The sequence below is a fragment of the Oryx dammah genome, unplaced genomic scaffold (genome assembly GCF_014754425.2).
Source record: "Oryx dammah isolate SB20612 unplaced genomic scaffold, SCBI_Odam_1.1 HiC_scaffold_7, whole genome shotgun sequence".
Classification (NCBI taxonomy): Eukaryota; Metazoa; Chordata; class Mammalia; order Artiodactyla; family Bovidae; genus Oryx; species Oryx dammah.
The window spans coordinates 24,377,128-24,389,252 of record NW_024070191.1 but is presented as its reverse complement, the minus strand read 5'-3'; the positions used below and the strand labels follow the sequence as shown (position 1 = coordinate 24,389,252).

General features: G+C 34.2%; 1 protein-coding gene across 1 annotated transcript in view; it reads right to left on the bottom strand.

The window, feature by feature from the left end:
• TNKS (tankyrase) overlaps positions 1-12,125 on the bottom strand; it is a 156,018-nt gene that overhangs the window by 66,669 nt on the left and 77,224 nt on the right. Inside the window, exons 4-5 of the mRNA XM_040242882.1 lie at positions 10,169-10,205; positions 9,326-9,401 (exon numbers count right to left, since the gene is read on the bottom strand). Coding sequence (XP_040098816.1) covers positions 9,326-9,401; positions 10,169-10,205 — 113 coding nt within the window. The remainder of the gene's footprint in view (positions 1-9,325; positions 9,402-10,168; positions 10,206-12,125) is intronic.

Here is a 12,125-nt window from a genome sequence, read left to right as displayed (position 1 = left end):
AAGTCACTGTTCTCCACAGTGGCTGCACCAATATAGCCACCAATAGTGTAGGAGGGTTCCCTAAAAATGTAAGACTTCTTAACAAAAGAAGTGAGTCCTTGCCCTTACTCAATTCTAAGGGTATTGAGCCCTATCAGGAACTAGGAGACAACTTTAATGGGCATTTTTATGGTATTCAGAGTAGGGGATTATCATGTTAGTATTGAAAAATAAAAACATCTTTACAAAAGGAAAAAATCAACATATAAAGTATTTAATATTTAGTCGATCTCCAAATTTACTAATTTGATTACCCAAATATGTATTTCAAATAATCATGAATGGTATTTATAGTGTTTTTAAAGTTTTACTCTTGATACCATTTTTATCAGAGAAGGACATTTTATTAGTCACTGAAAATAGTCTTCTCTTAAAAAAGAATATTATTTAGATTCTTAATACTTTTAGAAATTTCCTTTTATAATTCTAAATTAGTTGAGGAAGTGAGGGAATGGATGAATATGCTTTTGTGTGTGTGTAGAGATTTCATGAGCAATTATTATACTTTTAAAAAAAGGCAGCATACAAAAATAGCCAGGTGAATGTTTGGGTCCACCCTTCTGGATTATATGTTGAAGCCCCAGCCCTCACTGTGACGGGATATTCCAGGAGATAGGACTTCAGGAGGTAATCAAGGTAGATGAGGTCATAAGGGTAAAAGCCTTCCAGATGGGATTGGTGCCCTTATAAAGAGACAGCCAAGAATTCTTCTTCTCTCTTGGCAAGAAGGCAGCCCTCCACAAGTCAGGAAAAGAAACTGACCAAGCTGGCACTTTGATCTTGGGTCTCCTAGCCTCCAGAACTGGGAGAAATAAACTTTTGCTATTTAAACCACCTAGTCTATGGTATGAGTCTAGCCTGAGCTAACTGAGGCACCAGACGGTGATACACAATGAATGAACTGTTTACATTGTTTTTATACGATGGCCAAACAACTCTTTCTCATAATATCAATCCAAAGCTACAGACAATATCAAGGCTCTTCAATCCATAATGAACTCTCCACTTTTTGCTGCTTCTCATTAGGCCAGAAAAGTTTCTGAAACCAGACTTTCCTTGTAACTAAGGAAGCCTTTTCACAGACTAAGGTTCACCGTTCACTTAAAATGATTTAAGAGCTGATGGGGAACACTCTACTTCACATGATATTTACTAAACAGTTTAGGCCAAAGAGATCATAACCAATCATAATCATCAGAGAACTATTTTAAAATATCTTTATCATGTACTAATTGATAAATAACTATATGTAGATAACACCACTGACAATTCCACTACTGAGGAACTAGGAACAGCATTAGAGTGACCTTCTGTGTTTCTTCCTAATCTCCTATTCCCTTAACACTCTGCCAGCCAGATGGATGTTTTTCAAGCCACGGCTGCAGTTGTAACTTAACCCACCCTATAAAGTTTGGTTCATTTGGAGAGACAGAGGAATCACTTTAGATTCTTGCAAGTCTATGCTTAAGTGTCACGTTTGTAATTTCGCTTCTAAATTGAATTTTAATAATGAATCATACTCATAGCAAAATGATTTCATACTCACTTCTTTTTTTATCCCTCAACTCGTCTATACGGAAAACTGCAGGAAACCTGGGTCTTTTGGATACGAGTATAGGAGAAATCAGGGGCTTCCCTGGTAGCTAACTGGTAGAGAACCTGCCTGCCAATGCAGGAGATGCGGGTTTGATCCCTGGAGATCCTCTGGAGAAGGAAATGGCAACCCACTCCGGTATTCTTGCCTGAGAAATGCCAAGGACAGAGGATCCTAGCGGGCTCCAGTCCACAGGGCTGCAGAGTCAAACACAACTTAGTGACTTAGTGTGAGCATACAGGAGAAACCAAAGTTCAGAAGAGGGTGGCTAAGCTGAGCTAAACTGAATTCCTAAGTTTTACCACCTGCTTTTTAACACATATTCCTTTCTACTAAAAATTTTTTTCTCAAAGAGAGAAACAAAACATGGTTGGCATGGGTACTAATTACCCTCACCAGTAGAGATGTCATGCTAGACAAAATAGAGACTGTTTTAGTAGAAGTGATTCCCTAATGAAAAATAAAGAAGGCATTTAAGCCTTTATTGTTATAAAATGAATATACACAAGCATAAAGATTTTATACAGTATATCCCAACATCAGCAGGCAAGAACACTTGTTCTCAGTGATTTCTGCCTTACAGTATGACACGCACTACTCAGTAAGATGTACTTTAAAGAAGTGATTTGATTAGATACATAATTTAAGTATCTGAAGAGTTCCCTCATGCAGACTTAACTGCACTTTGACCTTCCTATAATCCCAAGCAACATCAAAACTATGAGCCAGAAAAGCTGGAAATTAAAAAATGCTCTGACCTTTTCTAAACCAAGATTTGGCAAGAACAGAGGAGGATGATAAAGGCCACTAAAAGCCACAGGGATCTACACATGTGTCCTCAGGTAACACTTTCTTAAAGGTGAAAAATGCTGTATGTAAACTTTATTCTAGATATCAGGTGTGTTTTATCTCATGTAACACTACTGACTCTTATATAATCCAATTCTGTATTATTAACTCTGATGAAAAACAACAAAACACATAAAAATCTTAAGACGTTAGAGCTGAAAGGTAAATCTGAGTTCATGAGGCCCAAACCCATCATTTCTTAAGCTAAAAGATTGAGAACTCAAGAGCTATAATAAAACTTGCCATGATCACACAGTTAGTAATAATTTTAACTTAAAACTTGGTCTTTTGCTTCAATGTTCTGCTTTTTCCTGCAATGTCATGACCAAAAAGATATGCATAAATTTCGTGTTTTTCTCTTTTGCACTCTGAGGGGAAAGTATCTTAAATTGTAAGATATAAAATAAGTGAGCATATCAAAAGAAATAAATGTTTGGTGATTTATTTAAAAATGTTCACTTGTTCTTCCAAGTAGCTAAGAAAGAACCATTTTCAGTAATCCACCTGAGAAAAGACACCAACTTTCTTGCCCAATAGATAATATGCACTGAGTTATACAATAGGCACTGAGCTGTATTTTCGCATAGGGTATTTCAGTTAGCTACTAGTACATAACACACTACCCCCCAAATGGTAGGTTACTTGGCTGGTTCTTCTGCTCTGTTTGGTATGAACTAGGTGTTAGGATGGTTAGTTGTCACCTGGAGGCTAGACTGGACACTCAACTGAAGCTAAAAGTCTAGGACACGTGGAGAGTTAAAAGTCATTCAGAGGGTGGGATGATTTGAGAGAATAGCACTGAAACATGTATATTATCATATGTGCAATAGATTGCCAGTCCAGGTTCGATGTGTGAGACAGGGTGCTCAGGGCTGGTGCACTGGGATGACCCTGAGGGATGGGATGGGGAGGGAGGTGGGAGAGGGGTTCAGGATGGGGAACACATGTACACCCGTGGCTGATTCATGTGAATGTATGGCAAAAACAACCACAATACTGTAAAGTAATTAGCCTCCAATTAAAATAAATAAATTTTTTTAAAAAAGAAACATAAAGAAAAAGAAAAAAAAAAAAAGAGCCATTCAGATGGTTAACCAAGCTCGGTGGGGGTTTTTGGCTAGAGGCCTCAGTTCTTCGTTTTCCACATGAACTTATCCACACGGCTGCTTGTGCTTCCTCATGGTGTGGCATCTGGGTTCCAAGAAAGAGTATTCCAAGAGCAAGAAACTGCAGCTACCAGGCCCATTCCATGGGCTAGTCCCAAACCTGGCATAGCATCACTTCAACTTTATTCATCAAAGCAGTCCCAGTCGTTGTTCACAGGTTGTGTGAGAAAGGACCAGTCAAGATCATCAATAATGAGAGTCCTGGTTCACTGAGGGATTTTCAAAGTAACAATGTGAGGATTGTTAATATCCATTCCAACATGATATTTAGAGAAGACTTACACTGAAGGAGAAAGCTGTTCACCAAGAATACTGTATGAGAACATGACAAATTCATATAATCCTAAAATTTAAGTATGAATACAAAAAACATTGTACTAATCCTATTTATCCTTTGTACCTCATTGGATGTGCTTAAAATGGAATTCAAATGAACATCATGGCATTATTTTTCCACCAGATATTAATTTTTAATAAAGATATTCTCAAAATGGGCATATGTGTCTTATGAACACATTTCTCAATTTATAATCTGCAAAAATAAACTTATTGATTACATGTGATGTGGGGTGGGCAGGGAACAGAGACCAAGTTTCAAGACAATTAATTCAACTGAATGTGTTACAGATTACCTGGTAACTTACATTCTACCCAAATGCCACCTGGGACTGAGCTTGGATAATATACAGTTTAAGTGGAGAACTAGGGACTGTTAAAGTACTCAGAGGTATGTATGTGCATGCTCGGACACTCAGTCATCTCCGACTCTTTGTGACCTCACGGACGATAGCCCGCCAGGCTCCTCGGTCCATGGGATTTCTCAGGCAAGAGTACTGGAGTGGGTTGCCATTTCCTTCTCCAGGGATCTTCCCCACCCAGGGATCGAACCTGCATCCCCTGTGTCTCCTGCAATGGCAGGTGGATTCTTTACCACTGCGTCACCTGGGAAGCCCCAAAACTATGTATATGTCTATTCTAAATATGTTCAAAAGCTTTAAAAAATGTATCAAAGGAGTGGGGATCTAATTTACTGAGGTTCTATTGTGGGTTATATTAATCACATAATTTCATTTAATCCTCTCAAATGTCTTGTGGGACGGGAATCATTATCCCTATTTGGTAAAGAATACACTGAAAACTGCACTGCCATAGCCACATGCTTAGAAAGCAGACAAGCAGAGAATAGAATCCATCTGTTTGGCCTCAAAGCCTACTTGCTCTTTCAACTCTATCACAGTTTTTTATGGTATCTTCGAGGGATGGTACAAAACTACTTTTTTTTCTGATTGATCTCCATTAAAAAATAGTTTTTAAACACTTTACTTTTCTCCATTTCCAGAGTCTTATTCATTATTAACTATTTTATGGAAGCAAACATTTACATAGTAGAAATCAGACATTTAAAGAAACCCTTCAGTAATCTTTCTGAATTTAAAACATGCTTCTCCAGTTGTCTTTCTAAATCTAAATTTGTGGTTTCTTACAGAAGAGCATACATGTCTAAATACTAATGCTGTCAAAATAAAAGAGCTAGGAAAAAAAACCCAAACCTCACCTCAAATCTACATCATATAACTGTATCATAGCAAAAGGAATCACATCTTTAGGCACTGGTTTCAATGTCTAGGATAGTATCTTAATCATTCTATCAATTTTGAACTCTGACTGAACCAATACTATTAAATACACAGTTAGCTCCCATGACATTAGCATAGTGACCTACACACGGTATGTATTGAGTGTTGACTGAATGAGCAAAAGGAGCAGAGAGAAACCACCAGAAATTACACTGAAAATAAAAATTCCAACCAAACTTTACTTACTTTCAATATTTAGTGATGTACAGTTACAGCAATGGTAGGCATAGAAACTGCATGCAAAGATACATATTTTGGAATACATACAGTAATGTCAAACTCCAACTTATTGCTAGTTATAAGCAGGGGATAAATTTAGGACATTTATTTTGGAAGCAGATATAGGCAATCAGGAAAGGGACACAGAGGGACCTAAAAGAATTTTGAAAAGGGTTGAGTGTTGGAATAATTTGAGATGTATTCCAACATTAGTTTTCATGCATTGTAAAATCCTTATAAAAATTAATATTGAAAAACGAGATGACCAACATCTTAAATTTACATATCAAACAAGACTAGAATATTTGGATAATTGCTAATAAAACATCTGATCTTGACAGAAAATGCTGTAAAGGAGATTAAAGGACAAGAAATATAAGTTCAAAAATACAAGAATTATAGAAGGGAAGCAATCTGTTTTAAGGACCTGGTCACTACAATTCAAAATAGGAAATTGGAATGCTATGTCTAACTATATCAATGCCCTATGTTTCTAAAATGGCCAGCATTAGAATACACGTATAATTAAATGAAAGTAGCATTTTAAAACAAAACATTACTAAAAACATTTTTGTCTTTGCTTCTTAGGGAAAACAACAACAAATGGAAATTTTTAGAGGAGCCAAGCTCTGCTTTGATTCACATGTAAATAAAACAAAATATAACAATACAAACTACTTAAAACCTTATTCACTATTTTCAGACTCTACAGGTTAGAAAACCAAATGTCTGTCAGAAATAAAAATTTTAACCACTCAGATTATTACCTAATTAGATAATCATCAAGTCACAGTATAGAATTAGGAGACTTTAAAATTTACACTGTCATTGTATAAGCCCACATACTACTTGAAAAAGGAATACTAAAGTCTAAAACCCCTACATATAACTTGGCAATTTCTCCAACTACTAGTTGTGTATAAGGATCATTTCTTTTCTAAAAACATTTCAAAACTGACATTTCCATGGGCTTTTAAAATTTACAAACCAGGAATCATAGTAAAACCAAAGCCAACCAAAGATTCAGTTAAGCATTAAGACAGTCATTTAAAAACCTATTAAAAATGAATTCGATTCTGCATTGTGCTCTAAAATGCAAATCAAGAAATGAAACTTCATATAGCTTACTATACACGTAAAGCATCTGTGTCCTCTTGTTAATATACAAGCTGACTTCCTTAATTCTAGATAAACAAATGAATTAAATGGCCTGGAAAAATACTGAATATATCAGGTAGACTTGTAACTTAGCAGCTAGATTTGCTTACACATTCTCTTGACATCAACAAGCAAGAAAACAAAGAGATTTTCATAACTAAAGGATCTCTTCCCAGCCTCCCTCAGCACCTAGATTATCTACCATTCTATGGCTTCAGTGAAAGTGGTACATCTAATAAGAATTGCTCTGTGCCATAAATAAGGGTAGTATCTAAATATGCACATTATTCAATTTTAATCATGAAATATTTGCATTTTGCATATCGATGAACAATATTGAATGATTTTTTATGTTTTATGCATAGCACCAAAACCTAATACATGCTTAAGCCTAATTTTCTTTTTCTAGCTAATGTGAGAAAATTGATAATCTAAAAAAGTATAAGGGCACATTCTGGAAAATTATTGCATTATTTATATGTTATGAGACCTTCAGTATAATAATAATATGTGAGACATTTAAAATGTTCTACCTATTAAGATATATAATTCTCCTCTGTGTTATAATTACTCAAAAATAAATTAATAAAATAATACTAGTAATAATATATAATAACAGAAAATACACAATTTCCCATTCATATACTTCTGAGTTAAATTCCTACATGGCAAAGAGTACAGATGCTTTTTTTTCACTCGCAGGATAAAATTATGTTCATCGGGGAACATATTCGTAGCCTAAGCTTCTTACATGCAAAGTGCCAGGCATACTCCAGTACAAAAGAGAGCTAACAGACAAGTAGAAGAAAACGATATGTATGAATAACTACAATTCAAGAACTCTGTGGTAAATGCCACAGAGTAATACAGAAAAAGAACCATAGGAATTTGAATGAGGAATATTAGTTTCAGCTACAGGAACAAGGAAAGGGTATCCTCCTTTGGGGAAAAGGAAAAATAAAGAAGTTCTACCTATTTGTGTAGGGTTGAGGCAGAGAGAAGAGGTAATTTGTTAGTTATCAGAGTTCATGCTCCTTAATTATCATGATTTACTGAGCCAGAAATGGGGTTGTCAAGGTATAAGGGTGAGGAAGGGAGAAATAAGGCTGGGATAGAAACTGACTCCTGTTACAGTAATCTCACATAAATTTTGTAATATTAAAATGGCTGTGAGAAACAAGCAGGCTGGGTTCTCAGAGAATTCTGTCTAAAGATATAGCTGCACTTACAGATAAGACAGCCTTTTTGTGCATAGTGATAAAAGTCACCTATCTACTAGGAGGATACAAACAAAATCTGGAACTCAAAGTAACTCAAGAAAGTTAAAATTTCCAAAGCAACTTCAAAACTGAAGGGAAAATGAGAAGTTATCATTTGAAAACATCTCCCCAAAGTCATTCATAGTACTGAATAAATCTTTGCTAATTTATAGCTTAATTTATACACAGTTTAACTTTCCAAGAAAGTAGAAATCTCTCTTTATTTATTCAGAGATAAATGGAGACGTGTTAGATGGATAAATGTTAGGCCACGCGAAATAATATTCAAGCCATCTTCAACAACAACATATATTCAGAAGGATTCAATTCAATGCCACTATTATATTAATTACGTTAGAATAGGGATAACAGTGTGGAGGCATCAAGGAAAGCTGAATAATTTTAATCTATAAAATTATCACTCAGAGAAAAATGATTTTTTAAAATGCAAAACAGCTCTAATTCTAAGGGGTACCATCCTTTTGATACCATCTATAGCATATTTTCGATATAAATAATTCCAAAGCAGTTAATTATTTAAATATTAGGTATAAGATAATTTTCTTCAGTGTCTACATTTACTTTAAAATTGTTTTAGGTTTTAAAAATATAAAAGCTATCATTTAACATTAAAAAATTAATCATCATTTAAAAAAAGACTTTATAGTACAAAGTACTTTTAGGTAAACCACTGCAAAACTTTGCAGTTAAATACCAAAGGATATAAAGGGTTACATTTTCAGTCTAAATTCAGCAAGAATACTAAGCAGAGAATGAAGATACCAACTGCACATTTCATATATTACCTCATGATAAGTGTGTATTAATATAGATATTTTTCACTGCTCTAATCTACTTTCTTTCAATATATAATGATGAAAACTTAGCCAATGAGGGGGGGGTGAAAAAAGCAGGGCTGTTACAACAGACCTGAAAAATCATTAGCATTTTCTCAGCTTGAAAAAGTATTGGTTATCTAGCAAACAAATTTTCCTCTGCCAGAAAGAAACAAAAAATACATATATCCTAACAAAGATGGGTAATTAGGACATAAACAAAAATTTTTAACTTTCATAATCACACACTGAAAATAATATATGTTGTTATAAATGTAATCACCGGAAAAGCTGCAGTTCCATTTAATAAATAACTTTCAGTGTCTGACATTTAAAGGAAAGGGCTTAAAATCCTTGCTTCACCAGCTCTATGAATATGTCACAACTGCCAATAACAGATATGACAGCATTTCATTTACAGTGAAAAGATGCCAGTGAAATGCAGCCATATATATATGTATGTGTATATATATGTATACACACACACACATATATGCCAACTTCAAAAATTTTTACTGCAAAGCAAAAAGAATCATTGAAGGGGAATATTACATCTTAAATGACTTACCTTTCGCCCATCACTTGCATGGCAATTCACATTTAGAGGAGTCAGTAAAGCCATTAGTTTTTCTTCATTACCACTCCTACAAAAAGGTAGTAAGTCAATTCCTATAAAATTATAGTGCTTCTTATGAATATTTATGGATATTTTTCACAACAGAATGGAAAATAATATGACTTCTTTAATTTCTTTTTTATGGTTCTGAATGAATGTCTTTTGCTATACTTAATTCAATTCAATCAATATATTCCTAATTAATTCCTGTTAATCATCATATAGTGGTATATCTTAGATAAGGGAGCTTTCTACATTATTATTTGCTTTATTTATCTGCATAAAGTCATGTTCTTAATTACAAACAAACTTTAGTCTGATAAGTGATCTAAAACACTGGAGTTAAATAAACATACAAAATGTTGTAAAAAGCTAAGCAATTAAATTATAAATGAACAAGAACAAAAGAAAATGGATGAGACTTTTAACATTTACTTTATGCCCCTCATTCAAGCTTGGCTAGAAAAATTTCTAGAGAAAAATACAGATATAGTTATTTAAATACTCCAAGAATATGAACTGAAAAGCTGGGCAACTCGGGTTTGCAGGTACCTTAAGAAATGTTCCAAATAGAATTAACCTTACAATCATCACCATATTGAAAGACAGTCTCATTTAATACACTAACCGTGCAAAATAAAGTATACAAAGATTTAGTATAAGGTCTTATCCACATTATCGCATAAAATCCACACAAGACAATAACATGCTTTAATTTTTATAGTCCTCTACCTGCCCTCCCCTTTTTCTCCCTTAAATGCCTGATACTCACTTAAAATGAATGGAATCACTTACCTAGCAGCTTCTAGGAGTTCGTCTTTCTTGTATTCACCTAGGTGATTGCAAAATATCATGCTGTTAGCATTTGGCAGAAGACAGATTAAGAAATGCAGTAGGCAGCAAATAGAGAATTAAATAGAGAAGAACAGAAAAAGAGAGTCCACACCCCGCTGGGTGATGGAGCCGTGACGTTAGCCAGCTTGTGAAGGCAGCATCACCAGTGCCTTGGAGACGGGCAGCAAATTGACGCAGCTTCTTGTCCAATCCTCAGATGAAATAGCTTTCTTCAGACGACCAATGAATGCTAAATCTCATGTCCAGAAACACATTCCCTCTGATAACAGCATGCCAGTTGAAGACAATGTCCCCTCCCCCCTTTTCTATTCAGACTGTCACAGTATACTTGTGAAGCATAATACATTCTGAGACAAAAGCAAAATAATGTGGCTGTTTAAAGGCACAAATCACTAGTCTTCAAAAATCCTCAATTTTATTTTAATGACATGGAAAGTTCCCCCCCCCCACAAAAAAAAACAAAAAAAAACCCCCACACAACCATTAATTACCAATGCTGAGCTTTATAGCAGTAGAAAAAAAAAAAAAATCAGGATCATGAAGCCTTTGCCTCGATAGGGTAAGTCTGTAGACTAGAAATACGTGAACTATGTACCAAATGCTATGAACCCCTTGGAGGCAGTGCTCTAAAAACCCATGAATGTTCTTAAATGACAGTAATATTCTAGCATGCTGCAATCTACACTTTATGCAAATTCAATACCAAGTTTTAAAAACAATATATCTTAAAAATATTTTTTAAAAGGAGACTAGGGCCTCTGAGAATGAGCAGACATTCATCTATTAAGATGTGGATAATATTTTTCCATTCTATTGCTTAACATACCAAAGACAGAAAATAGGTATATACTTTAGAATTTTCAACACAAATGTCTTAGGGCATTCAAGAACTAAAAAGCAAGTCTTTGCCAGCACAATTGAAGGACAAGGAATTTTAATAATACAGAGTTTGCTCACTGAATGAATAAGAAGAACAGCTAGGATCATGATTCAGCTATAATATGCTGACTCAGTTTGCTAAATCATTAAAGAAATAATTACATAAAATGTCTAAGCAAATAGTTATATGAAGGCAAATATTAAGTGTGTATTCATATATATGTATAAGAAATAAAATTTTATATTAAGATGTTATAAGTCTATTAAGAAATAAGCTTAAATTACTTTAAAAAATCTTATCACTTATAAACATGAATTTTTTTGCATTTTGTTTGCTCTGCTACAGAATGTGGAATACTGATGCAAATATTTTAAGGACATCTCAGGACCATTAAGCACATGTTTAAATTCTATAACCCTTCATTAGCAAATCTTTTTTTAGTTTAAACATTTCTCTTGATTCTTGGGTTAAGATTTTATTAAAATCTAGAAACTGTAAGCAGTAATTTTCAAACCAGGAAAAAGTTGTTAAATATCTATTCTCTCCTAAGGGAATTTTATATACCAATGAAGTCATGGGTTCAACAATATACGTGAATAAGCTAGAATGCTTGCTTCACGGTAAGAGTTTGCCTTTCCAATTTCCATATATTATATCCCAGATTCTTCAACTGATTGACAGTTTGAAATCTATATTATAATCCCCTAGCAAATAAGGTTCTTTTCTTTCCAAAGACAAAAATCTACCCTTATTAAATATTTTAGGTGGCAATATGGAAGTGAGTGAGTCAATTTAAGATCCTTTTGAGAAAATGGTTCGACCCATACCCTCAAAATGCCTTAAGAATCAAGAGCAAAGTAAATTAAATTATGGAATTACCTATATAAGTCACTTATTTAGTCAAAAAACATTTATTTGAAAGGCCTATAGGCCAGGTTCAAAACTGAAAAAGACATTATCATTTCTGAACTCAAGAAATAATAGTCTATTAAACAAGACAAACAAGAAAACCAATGA